General features: G+C 34.5%; 1 protein-coding gene across 2 annotated transcripts; it reads left to right on the top strand.

The window, feature by feature from the left end:
- The first annotated feature begins 568 nt into the window (after positions 1–568).
- Positions 569–5,023, top strand: LOC110461097 (putative acyl--CoA ligase YdaB). 2 transcript variants are annotated; one of them, XM_021514384.1, is made up of 2 exons: positions 569–641; positions 1,350–5,023. In XM_021514384.1, the coding sequence occupies exon 2, from the start codon at positions 1,379–1,381 to the stop codon at positions 3,020–3,022; it is 1,644 nt and encodes a 547-aa protein (XP_021370059.1). In that variant the 5' UTR covers positions 569–641; positions 1,350–1,378; the 3' UTR covers positions 3,023–5,023. The 2 variants fall into 2 exon arrangements, with proteins under 2 accessions (XP_021370059.1, XP_021370060.1); XM_021514385.1 differs by having other exon boundaries at positions 577–641; positions 1,332–5,023.
- The last annotated feature ends 9,302 nt before the right edge of the window (positions 5,024–14,325 follow it).

A 14,325-nucleotide genomic window follows, 5' to 3' on the forward strand; every position in this document is an offset into this window, starting at 1 on the left:
GACAGCTAACCACACACATATAGCAGAAGTTTAGTGTTAACCAGACCCTGTCGACAGCTAATCACACACATGTAAGCACGATGTCAGTGTTAAATAAACCTTGACAACTGCTAACCACACACATATAGCAGGCGGTCAGTGTTAACCAGACCCTGTCGACAGCTAACCACACACATGTACATGTAAGCACAATGTCAGTGTTAAATGAAAAAATATTGAGATTAAAACCTAGTTGCTGTAAAATAAATAAAGAAGAGAATAAACCCTGGTAAGCACGTACAGTTTACCCTTCACATGGTGTTCCGTAAGCCCCTGTAATATATGTGTACTCATAATATGCCTTCACACACGGTGCTTTCTTAAATTAATGCACATCATCTGGCAGATTTGTGTGATAATACGGTTAAATATGGATCAACACGTTGGTTTGTTGTTATAACTATGCACAAGCATTCATAGGTACACATGTTATTTGCATATCGGCAGCTTTTTGAACACATGAAACATGCAGTATCATGGTTTAATCTCTGACAGATATATACGGTCAAAACAATACAGAATTTGCATTACTATCTTGTCAGCTGCAAATGTATGATCAACACTTACTGTTAAGCGGCTGAGGTAAACGTTATTGCCATCAGGTAAGTAGAAAATGTGTTTTGTTATTTAAATATTTTTCACAATTTAACGCATGACTCTTTCCATTTATCAATTGACAATACAACTACAACAACCTAGATATTGTTATACGTTGACGAAATGTGAAGGTTCTCATCTTTTCATGATGTTTAAATGTTTTTTATGATAATTTCTCAAATTTCACACACAATCTAGAATTAGATTCATCCGCTGTTTATGACTGTTGATGACCTTCACGAGTAATGTAAGAATGCAAAAAATATTAAACCTTCTGACCTCGGTTGCTCAAAGGATGGTAAACTTAAATTAATGATTAGCTAAAGCTTCAAATTGTTGCCAATCAGAAACAAGGACTTTCAATTGGAACTAAATCAAAAGTGTCCTTCGGAATAAAATAGTTCGTCATAAATGAATCACTATAAAATTGTAAAAAAAAGAGTAAAAACACCATTTCTAGAGTAAATGTACATATGGAGAAACCAATGATGAGAAAATTGTTCTCGCGAGAAAATCCGAAAATGCAATTTGATCATTACTGCTATTGTATTATATAGACATACAAATGTATTATAATGTATAAATAAGTTAAATACTGCACAATTTTCTTCAAATATCTTGATTGTACATCGTTGATACATATTGAAAAATCAGTATGAAGTTCTGAAGATTTATCATTGCCTTTTTATTATCAGTGACAACTTTAATTCCAGTCAGTAACGAGCAGAGACGTATTTCTACAATGGCAGACCTGAGCTACATTTCATGTCCAAACACTGCCTATATCAGATACATGTCAATACCTGACATGTTGCAAGAAAGGACGAATGAGGCTCCAGAAAAGGAAATATTCGTTCAGAGATTTGAGGGGGGAGGTAGGAGGTCATTGACGTATGCTGAACTGCTGAAAAGGTCCACACACATCGCCAAATATCTTACCGCTAGAGGAATAGTGCCAGGGGACTGTGTTGCCATTATTGGTCCCAACTCCATCGAATGGATAATAGGCGAGTTCGCCATCTTATTAACAGGAGCAGTTGCTGTCCAGATTTACAAGACATCAGAATCGTTCGCCGAGACGACCAAGCTACTAAAGTCCACACAAAGCAAGGCTGTATTGCTCGATCCTGAATTCGAAATAAACTACATATCAGATATGGAAGCGTACTTTACCAGTGAGGAATCGCCACAAGGTAAACCGATAGTTTTGTTGCTACAGCAATCAGCGCTGTCTTCTCTCACCTCGATGCCTGACGCTATACTGACTACAGAAGAGGAGGTAGTTGCATTGCCAAAAATACAACCAGAAAGCACGGCCATCATTTTTACGACTTCAGGATCAACCGGAGTTCCAAAAATGGTCGAGATCACGCATTTGTCGATGGTAAATGCTTCCTATATCTCTTTTTTAGGAATAGGAGGAGGAGATAGGCCATACGGCACTTCCTACAACGACCGGCCGTTTACCTGGATGGCTGGCAGTCCGATATTCAGCATCCTAAATGGAAATAAGCGGGTGTTTGTTGACACCGCGATAGGCATGAAAAAAGAAAATATCATGGTTATATGGGATATAATCATGTCTGAGAAGTGCACAAACGCCATGGTACTCCCATATGCGTTGCTCGATATCATTGACAATCTTGACGTTATCCTCAAACATGGCTACGGTTTGTACGCCATTGGTACCGGTGGACAGCATATCGGCTCTCATCTCACTGACATATGTGGTACATGTACAGAGAAGTTCTTTATGGGGTATGGTTCTACCGAAGTTGGAGTAGTGAGCTATATTGAACTTACCACGGAAATGGAGGAGGGACACGTAGGATCGCTGTTTCCAGGATATGAAGTCAAAGTTATCGGAGGCAATGGTGCAACACTGAATCGTGGCCAGTTGGGTGATATCCTTGTGAAGTCACCGTGGATATTGAAGTGCTACGGGAGTTCTCCTGAGTTGAACGCAGCCTCATTTGCGGAAGGGGGCTGGTTTCGAACCGGAGACATCGGGAACATTACCGTCGACGGCAAGCTATTTGTGAAAGGGAAATCTAATGATGTTATTAAGCGTGGCGGCTTGAAGGTTTTGACCTGCGTGGTAGAAGTAGCGATGTCTAAACTTCCGGGTGTAAGGGAGGTTGTAGTAATCTCGGTACCAGACGACCGGCTCTTAGAGGAAGTGTGCGCCTGTTACATACTGGATGAGGACGTGAATACATCAGAATATGAACTTGACCAGAAATGTCGAGCTATCCTCGGGGATAATGTGCTGGGCAGTACACCTTCCTACTTTCTGAGGTTCGATAAGTTTCCGAGACTTAGAAATGGTAAGACGGACATTAAATTAGTTAAAAGACAAGCGATGGAAAGACTTGAACGCGGTTAATCTCGGTATTGGTGTCAGTTGCCTGAAACGAGTTCCTGGAATTTGTTTGCAAATGCATTTAATACTTGAAATCACATTTATTCAGATTCACGCATATACTTGATCTACTATCCTTTACTTTATTAGATTCCTGTATTGGAACACAAAATTACAACTCAGCCACGTCTAAATTACATGTATATAAATAACCGAATTGATCACTCAAAATGACGTAAAACATTTTGTGACGATAATTGTTTACGACTCATATGGCTTATTATGATTTGATTAATATTTTCGAAATAATTATCTGTTGTAGCAAAAATCATTTGATATCCATTAAGTTAGGCGCTGTCCGCTTTCCGAGGCATCTCGGTAGATTTAAGACACTTTCAGCCATTTGTCAGTTGATGTCACAGATGATTCCAAAACGAGTGGAATAGACATAGGGTGCGACGAGTGTTGACTTGGTTTGATTTGCTTCAACGGATAATGGATTTCTCAATATAGTGCTTAGTGTATTTTTTGCTTATTTTACTTTACAAAACTGACGTCATTGCTTGCAGACTATCAATGCTTTGATATGCAGTACTATTGTGTTTTCTCCTTGCTATTGGAACAATTCGAAAGAACTAATGAAGAAACGATTATCTCCCTCTTTATCTAAGATACAATTGTTATATCTGTGAAAATCAAGCTTCTAAATATTTCACCATTGAATGGGTCGACCACATTTCTGGAGCACAGGTTTTTGTTTTAATGCATATTTCAATTACTGTGTTGTTGCATCAGTTTTCAGTTCCGTTCTTGTAGTATTCTAGGATCATTCTTGGTTTCTTTGTGGTTGGCTCTTGTTAATTGTGTCATTGTGTGTAGACAAAGTAGCAAAATTGATATATTTTGTCATTGTGTGTTGTCACTAGTATATGTTATCATTGCAAGTCGACGCGGTGATACTATCTCCCCTGTGGATTGACGCTTTGGTTTATTTTATCACGTAATGTTGACGCTGTATTTAGTAACTGTGTTATTATGTATTGTAACAGGGGATGTGATAGAGAAACAAAGTATCAAACAAGAAGTTATGGACATTTCGAGTTACCTCCCGTAGATCGATCAGCTCACGTTCAGATAATATCATGTATTTATTGAATTCATATTTTTGTATGTTTGAAGCAATGCCATATGTACATACTTCTTTTAGATTATAACCACTTGTATGAAAATTATTCCGTAAACATTTTAAGTGATATTTCTTGTTTAAAACTCTTTTTTGATTCGACTTGTACCATGTAGTCATAATTTCATTAAGAAGTAGATAAGGCCTTGATTTCGAGCACTGAAACATATTGAGAAACGAGTTAGTATATATAATGCACGGAATATGATATGGAATGAATATTTGAAATATCAGTGTTTGTCCGGCAACTCTAGTCATAGGGGTAGTGAGACGACTGATGTACACGAAATATAATCCGACTCTCTAACCAAACAATCTATCTGATAACAGCAATCGGACAAGTTGCCTTTTCGGTAGTATTTCGCGATTTAATGGTCTGCTTTTATCTGTCATGAAGTCCGCAATATATACAACGTGAAATGGTGAATGCTTCCATCAAGGCATCACACATTATTTTCTCGGTAAAAATGTCACTAAATTAATATCATAGTGAACCAGTAACAATAAATTGTACTTTAGATTTTCAATTCTTTAAGCAATCAGACAAAAGAAAGTGATTGTCAAGGGGCAAGTTCAATTAAACTATTAAAGTTGTTTTAGAAAAGAAGTGGTAATGATACGACATATTGGTTTTAGTGTTTATAGTCGTTGGTGAAAATTATTTACAGCTTATACATGTTTCTGTAGTCAATAAACATTGTTTTCTTTCATTTGTTTGGTTTGTGGTTTCTTTTTGCTGTACAAACAAAGCTTAAACAATTGCTCTTACTGATTTGTTTGCAAATGTACTATTTGATACCAGCACATGCATTGTACAATGGTTTATATATTTATCCCCGAGACCAAACATTGATTTTGTTCAAATTCGTTAAAAACAAAGACAATGATGACTACAGTATTCTTTCAAATAGAAGAACATTTTCAGTGTTAACTAAATCCTGTCGATATCTAACCACACACGTATGAGAAAAACGTGGACGATGGACGAATGCTGTACGATGACAGTCGTGGTTGGTGCAAATTGAGAAATGGCTTAACAATTAATACGGCTTCGTGTTTAAACATATGAACTTGATTATTTAGTATATTTCTATATTCTAGCTACTTATATAAGCTGATCTTTCTATCCATATTTTCTTAGATATAGAAATAGTGTTTTCGCTGTTTTTAAAACGACCAAACTCGACACATGTAAAATAACACATGCATGTATTGACACTGTCACGTAAACAGGTAACCATAGCCACTTTGCACCTGTACCTGGATCGTTTTTCCCCCCATCCGGGGCACTTACGTAACTCGCCAAGGTGTGAAAATCCAGGCAAAGGGGTGTTATAGACCAACACGAATGTAAATAATAAATACTTAACGTCCAGTTGTGGTTTCGTTACGGTCATACGGTTTCACATATCAGCTCTCTTTGTCAGATTTAGGCCAAGTAAAGCTCCAGTCAATCATCAAAATGTTATTTATCTGTGCTGTTACCTGGGAGCTAAACCCTTTCTTGACAGTCTTTCGGTCACTGTAATGCTGTGTAACACGCATTGTAAAATTAAACATAATCCTATTTAATTGGATGAACAATTTATATTTACAGTGTTCCTTATTCTATACGAGGACTCCAGCTTTTTTCACTCCGTAATATTGATCAACCAATTCTATCAAATCGCACATTTGTGCGGAGAGAATGGCACAACGGGGCGAATTATAGTTGTATCGCTCAGTTGTGCGCACGATATTTGTGATGCGTTGTGCGATCACACAACTGTTAGTAGGATGACAAATTATAAACTGGTCCATTAAATTTGTTTCTTCAACAAGTTCAATAAGGCTTGTACGGGCACTTAGGTTGTTTGTATTAACATAATTGTTTGTGTCTTTTTCCTGATCCAGAACCAAATTATAGTCACCACCAATTATGCATCTAGGATTGCTAAAATTGATAAGCTGCTTATATGATTTATCATAAAAATCTGGATCATCTTTATTTGGACCGTATGTATTAATTAAAGCAAATATATCTTTTCAATGCTAATATCAAGGGCTATTAAATTTCCTGCTGCTCCTTTTCATGCACTTTGAATCTCAAATTCAAAATTATTATTGAAACAACTTCCCTTGAACTGTTTCTGTAACAGCTAATATAGTAGTTACATCACCATTGCAGTGTTATGTCCTTTTCCTGTTCTTTTTTAAAATGTGTGTCTTCAAACAATTAAAATCACATTTTTTCTCCCTCTGCACTAAGCCTCTACTGTTTGTAGATGCTATTTTAATGTTATTTGACATTATTATCTCAAATATTTACTAGTGTTGGTTCGCTCAGATGCTGAGTAGATTTTCATTGAAAAAGAAATTTAATTAGAATTGGAATGCAATTAAAAAATGAGTCGTTGAACTGCAGATATCGGGTATAATACATACACATTCACTTACATTTCTATCAGCTAGACACATTTACATAACATACTCTGCACAGATTCTTACACTTGACACTGAAGATAAACAAACAAATGGAATTAACACCAATACGTTGATTTAAACATATTTTATTTGTCATTTAACAAAGAGGATTAGAGACAAGTTATCTCAACTTAGAAACGCTTTCTCCAATACATTTCATTATATTAATTACATGACATCAATAACAACAATTTTTTTATAAAAAAAATGTGTATATGAACGAAGAAGAAAGATAGGGAAAAAAAGGAAGAAAAAGAAATTTAGAAGAATAAGAAAGAGAAATGATACGATAATACTACTGACCTTAAAATGTTACTATTTTTAATGTCGGTTTGGACTATATGGAAGATATTTTCATTGTCTTCATCAGACAAGTTTGGAAAACCGTACAGAATAACATTTAGAGAAATATTAAAATAAAGTGAGATATCATCAATCAAAATTTGTCTTTGTCTGGTATACAGCATACAATCAAATAAATAATGGACTGCATTTTCACACACATTTCCACATTCACACGTTGGATCACCTATAATATTTACTCTATACAAATCATAATTTAAACTACTACATGAATGACGCAATAATGTATGTAAAATATTTAGTTTACGTTTTCCAAAATAAAAATATTTAGGCAACAAGTTAACAGATGGTTGTTCTCTGGCAGTATTTGGTAAATCGTTCCATAGTCTTAAAGAAGAAGGGATAAATGATTGGAATGAACTAGACAGTCGGAAATTTGAAACAGTGTAGTTTTCAGTATTTCTCAAGTTGTAGTTATTGCGTTCGCATACTTAAGGAGGAAGAAGGTTATTTAAATAAGAAGGTGTTTGTTTATTGTGGAGTTTGTACAATAGAGAACGTTTTCTAAAGTTTTCTTTTTTCAGATAGAGGTTAAAGTTGGGATTCTTGATTCAATGATTGTTTACTAGAAAAAGAGGGCATGCCAGTTATAGTTCGTGCTTCTTCAAGCTGAGATTGTTCAAGTTCAGTTAGATTTGCCAGCGAACAACCATCCCAAACTTCACAGACATATTCCGACACAAGTAACACTAATATTTTTTATATTCTTAACAAAGTTTCCTACTTAACAAAGATTTAAACTTTCGTAGTGCTGATACCTTTTTCATGCATGTTTTTTGAATTTCTGAAATATGTAAAGACCATTTTGTACTGCACTAAATCAACACAATTCAGAGCTTCATTACCAAAATAATTCTGTAAAGGAAGTATACTAATAATAGATATTAATAATACATCAGTTTTCTGTTGATTACATTTAGTAAGCCAATCCCGTGACCATTTGTCAAGTTTTTTCCAAATCACTGTTGACACACATTTCAAGAAGATGAAGATTACATCAAAGAGGTATCATCAGCAAATAAGTTTGAAATACTATTTAAATTATCAACAATATCATTAATTTATTCAAAGAGAATATAGGACCTAACACACTTCCTTGTGGTACACCAGGCTTTGTGTTTACTATATTAGAATTCACACCTTTAACAAGAACATGTTGTTGTCTGTTTGAAATGTAATTTTTTAACCAATGTAGTAAACCATCTCTAATACCATAAGCATGCAATTTATGTAAAAGACCCCTATGCAAAACACGGCCAAAAGCCTTCGATATATCACAAAAAATAGGCAAGTATGTTTTTTTTCTTCTAATGAACAACATATATTATGGTTAATTTCTATTAACTGATGGACAGCGGAATGATGAACCATAAAACCAGATTGCTTTTCGTACAATAAAGAATGATCAAAGAAATCATTATAGATGTGTTTAAATACAACTCTTTCAAAGACCTTACCTATACCAGACAACAAAGTAATTGGTCGGTAATTTGACACCAAGCGTCTATCACCCATTTTGAAAAGAGGTGAAATGATACCCTTTTTCCATATTTCAGGGAATATTTTAGAATTAAGTGTCATATTAAAAAGAATTACTAATGGCTTTCATATAGAATTTGCGGTAAATTTTAGCATATGATGACTTATAGCATCATGCCTTATTTCAGAATTTTCAAAATATCACATATTTCATCAGGTTCAACCACAATAGAATCAAGTACAGAATCAGTTCTGGAATCAAAACTGGGTAAAGATTTGCCAATATCCTTTATGTTTGAGATAGAGCTAAAACAATCATTTAGAATATTTGCTTTCTTATCATCATCATATTCAATATTTCCATCACAAGGATTAACTAGTGGTGGAATAACCTCCTGAGAACCAGACTGTTTTAATAATTTACGAACTAGTCTCCAATATGACTTAGAATTATTGGTAGTAAGATTATCTATAATGTCACCAAATCTATTATAAAACATTTCTCATGCATATTTTGTCATAGTATTTACCTTATTTCTTTGTCTTTTAAGTTGGATATGGACTTAACACGTTTAACGGCGTTATGAAATCGGTCTCGTAACTGAATAGCCTTTCTTAATCGGGAATTCATCCACAATTTATCACAAGGTTTTTTATGAACTGTTTTTTTTTATGTATACATCGTTTAGCAAGTGTCAAAATTTGCTTAGTTAGCTCAACACATGCTACATTAACAGAAATACAGTTTTGAAAAAATGTAGGCCAATCAAAAGAATCTATTGAAAAAAATAACCTATTCAATTCCGCATGTTTATAGGCCCAAACTTATCGAGTGTAGGTACAAGGCAGATTAACATGTATAGACAAAAAAAAAACAATACGTGCATCATGATCACTTATATTACGGTCAATCGGAATTACATACGAATCAGTGCATTTGGTAAGATCAGTTAATAAAATAGAATCAAGTAAACTATTTCTGTTTGTTCCACGCCTAGTCGGCTCATTGATAACATTAGTTAAGTCAATTTCCAACATGACTTGATGTTAAATATGATTATGTGACAAAGTTAGCATATCTACATTTATATCACCAACAATAATAACATTCGAAGTAATTTCTAAAAAAAAATCAATCGAATACTTAAAATTCTCCCGAAAATGGTGACGTTAAATTTCTGGTCTATAAATGGTACATAATAATACACTATTGTGACCCGATTCTACCTGTTTCCAAAATGTTTGTCCATTCAGAAATTCCAGATCATTCCTCCGGGCACATTTTAAAGAAACAGAATAATATACTAAAATACCACCACCGGAGAAATTTCTGCCTTTTCTAAATGGTTCCACAAAACCAGGTAGAACTAGTTCAGAAGTAGGTACATACTCATCCAAATGCGTTTCAGTCATACATAAAATATTGAATTCATATGTAATATTTTCGATATATTCGAATTTATTCCTTATACTTTTAACCTTCAAATGAAATATAGATAATTCATTTACTGATGGACCTGGATTAGTTTCTACATCCATGTCCAATATAAGTTATAACAATAAAATATGGTAAAACTGTATGTTTTGAAACTGTGACTCTAAGCACATCAACATGGGATATTCTACGCTTGTTTTAACACTAGGTATAAAAAGGGTTATGTTAAATATGTGTTCATTGGAAATATAATCAAGTGCTTATGTGTATTACACTACGTATCTTTTTTAATTGGTCCTCCGTAAGCTATATTACAAAAGCATCCGATTGAAACGCTGTGCGATATTGCTGACATATCACCGATTGACTATTATTAAAAACTACATATTGCCCAGGGTTTCCCCCGTCAGCATCTTAAGAAAACATATACATGTAGCACTCGTTAAGAGAAAAGAACTTCTTTGTATGTATGCATGAATGACTGCACGTGCCAAGTAGTCGATTTAAGGTCAAGGTAGGGTAAACAGAGAGAAAGTTGACAGGGGAGATAACAGAGAAGTAGTAGAAAGAAGAATGTAAAGACAAGTAAATATGGCTGATGATTCAGCAGCGGGTTCATGGTTTTAGCAATACGAAAAATGGGATTTATCAATGATGATATGTATTTTTATACAATATTCACATTATCAGTGTCGATGTGTTCAATTTGCGCATGCAATTAATCAACTACAACAAACATAAAACACACACACATATATAAAACAATATATTTACAACTAATGGTAGTTAAAGACTCATGGATGAATGTGAAGAAACACAAATAATTCATTTTACAAATAAAAACATACATACATACATACACACATACATGTAACATGCATACATAAATATAGCAGCATGCATGTAATATTTACTTTGCTATGCAAACAAGTAAATATTCTCATATATTATATTATATATAGTATTTAAAGACTATGAAATGAAATGAAAAGTATATGAAATTGCATATCTCACCCGAACATACACAGAGTATATACACATACACTTATGGCTATACACAGACTTATATATGTATGTATTTCACACATAAACACACGTACAAATTATACTCACACGCGTGCACCTATTTATAAATACATTAATGCATACACTAGTGGCATGCATGTAATATTTACTATGCCAAGCATAGATGGACACGTTATTTTTTTTTGTATAATATATTAATAACTATTTTAATGAAAACTGACATTATGTAGCAAATGTCAAGTCATTTTTGGGTGTGTTTACTGTGTAAATATGATAGTCACTGAAGGGCTCTCTGGTACAAGGTCTGATATGTCATTGTGTGTCTTGACGAGGACTTTGGGAGAGTCCTGTGCAACTTTATAGAAGACACGTCCGTCATTTTTCCTGTAAGAGTAGACGTTCTTTGCTTTTCTGGCCTTGTCTAGACTTTTAATTATTGCCTGACGATTAGCTGTTTAGTCTTCTGATATAAAAAAAAACCCCGTTAATTGAGGATTAACTTGAAGCGGTTTATGATGAGAGTACACTCAATTTTGGGTGTTATATCTCCATAACATGAAAAATATATTCAAGTCAATCGTTATAATTTAATCACCTTTCTCTCACAAATTATTACACCGCTGTATAAGCCAATCAAAAGCGACGTTACAAACGGCGACGTCATTTTTTTAAACGTTATGGGTTGATAACATAAATGTTTAAGCCAGTGAAAATGCTTGTTACAAGCAAGATTACATTATTACTATATATGAACAAATGCATGATAATTGACTCTACATTTCCGCAAGACTGTATCTCTGACAAAAAAGGACACAGGAGGTTGCTTCCGATACACGTTTCCATAACCCGGAAATTTGAGTCAGATATGATAAAAAAACTGGAGACAAAGTTATCTGTCAACCACAGTTATTTTTTTTTATTGTTAATATATCAATAAATATGAATAATGTTTTCCTTAGAGCTAGTTTGAACAATAAAAAATATTATTTGCATACTTGCGTTCATACATATCTATCAAGAACATGTAGAGGTTTTCACCGTGTGTCCAGTAAACTTGGTAAACCAAGTGTGGATCTACATCGAAACGTGACCGGAAATGGATACCGGAAATAAATAAATGAATCGACCCGATGTAGTAATGTAATATATTCAGGAATTAAGCCAAAAACCAACTGGAACTCAGCAACATCATCAAGCATGACGAGAGACGAAGTAATGTCATACAAAGGCTTGTTAATATTAGTCACTAAATCTGATAAGCAGGTGGTTTACATTGGAGTTATGCCTATATATGTCAGTGGTAGCTTTCAGGAACCTGTAGGCTACATAAATGAGCAAGATGAGCACTGATCATTGAGTGACAACCGAATGTACCCAATAGATTATAAAAACAAAAATGGACTCCAGAATATAGGTAAATAGAAACGGATGAAAAAATAAACATCAGAAATATTTACTTACTTTACACATATACATTGTATATATATAAAAAACCGGTGGTATTTTGGTAGGATGTAATTTGAAAAAGACCAATCGTAGGTAATCAGGCATATCAATATCAATTCCGTGGAGTCTATGGATCATGCATGCAATATGTAGTTTATTTTAAATACAACATATATATATATATATCTTATGTTAAAATATGTATGCACATTTATGGTCAAAGGACACATAAGTTAATGCAACCTCGTACATGTACGTAGTGCACACACTATAAAAAATTAATACATTAATCAGTTATAAGGTACATATACCCAAAGTGAGCCCTAGAGGTGATCTAACTTGTCACTTTTAGAAATGAAAACCGTGCAACGGTTAGTTGTTTTATTTTATTTTTTATTTTCCGGTTGGAAAACTTGGCCTTGGATATGCAAGGGCATCGGTGTGCCTTGTCCAACAATCCCTGGTTGAATTGTGTGAAGTTGTCTCTAACCAACAATCCCTGATTGAATTGTGTGACGTTGTCTCTAACCAACAATCCCTGGTTGAATTGTGTGACGTTGTCTCTAACCAGCAAACCCTGGTTGAATTGTGTGACGTTGTCTCTAACCAACAAACCCTGGTTGAATTGTGTGACGTTGTCTCTAACCAACAAACCCGACTTTTGCAATCTTTGGATTCCTTCGTCGAGCACTTTGGATTTATTCCTGCGCTGAACAAACTTACAACTAATGTTTCGTGGTCTATCCTTTTTGAAAGTACCGAGTCTAAGGGCTGTATCAATTTCCTCGAATTTGATTTCTAAATGTAGTTTTCTTTTGAAGCATGTTATCAGCGTGTTAACAGGCCTGTAACCTATCGTAAAGGCAAGATCTGGAGAGGGCTGCAGTGAAAGTTGTTAACTCGTAATGAATACCAAAAAATATACGATCACGACACGGATTAACGGATCGAGTGACAACAGATGTACACCCTCTACGGACCTCCCCCTATTACAACTGTACCCTAGCTATAGCTGTTAACCACACACATGGAAGTTCATGTTTACAAAACCCTTTTGACCCTAGCTCGACACACACATGGCGTTCTGTAAGCCCATGCAACATCTGGGTATATATAATATGCCCTCACATGCCGTGCTTTTTTTTTTTTTTTTTTTTACTTAATATACAGCATCCGGCATATTTGTTATTCTAATTTGGTAACATATGGATCAGGATGTTGTTAATGGTTTTAATTATGTTTGAACGCAGTTAAAATGTAATAACTGTAGTATCATGTTTAATTTATCAAGAATGTTTACGACTAAAACCGTACAGAATGGCATAAATAGCTTGTTAGCTGCACAGTTATGATCAACACTGATATTAAGCGGTTGAGATAGACGTGACTGCCATCAGGTACGTAGACAATGTTTTTTTTTTTCGTTGTTTTAATTTCTCTAAATGTATTTTAAAAAGAAGTCGTATAAGGCAAGACCGTATTTGACTGTAGTAGACCGTAGGCGACCTTAGTTAAACGTATTTCAACGTAGTTATATAAGTAGTTTGAACTTCAAGAAATCCATGATTTAGCCGTTGTTAGCCCAAACATTTTCTACATGTTCAAAACATCTTTACGGTGAGTTTAGATGCCAATGTTTTGTACTTGTTGAAACATTATGTTTATATTAAAGGGGATATTCAAATATATAATTGTTTACAAATTCACGTCCACATCTATATTCGGTTGCTGTGTCATTTAGATATCGATATTTTATAACTGTTTAAGTTGCTAGGACGACTTCCCCTTGGAAATACATCATGTATGTTTCCGACAGGAAAAATCAATGGCCATGGCGTATGACGTCACAATGGACATGCCGTCGAAAGGCATTGTTACGTGACGTCATAAATCAAAGATTGACCAATGAAATCACGTCCATGGTGTTAGCAA

This window comes from Mizuhopecten yessoensis, unplaced genomic scaffold, assembly GCF_002113885.1.
Source record: "Mizuhopecten yessoensis strain PY_sf001 unplaced genomic scaffold, ASM211388v2 scaffold10565, whole genome shotgun sequence".
NCBI lineage: Eukaryota > Metazoa > Mollusca > Bivalvia > Pectinida > Pectinidae > Mizuhopecten > Mizuhopecten yessoensis.

What these genes read in the sequence shown, in the direction of transcription:
- LOC110461097 (XM_021514384.1), top strand. Translation starts at nt 1,379, where the DNA reads ATGGCAGACCTGAGCTACATTTCATGTCCAAACACTGCCTATATCAGA.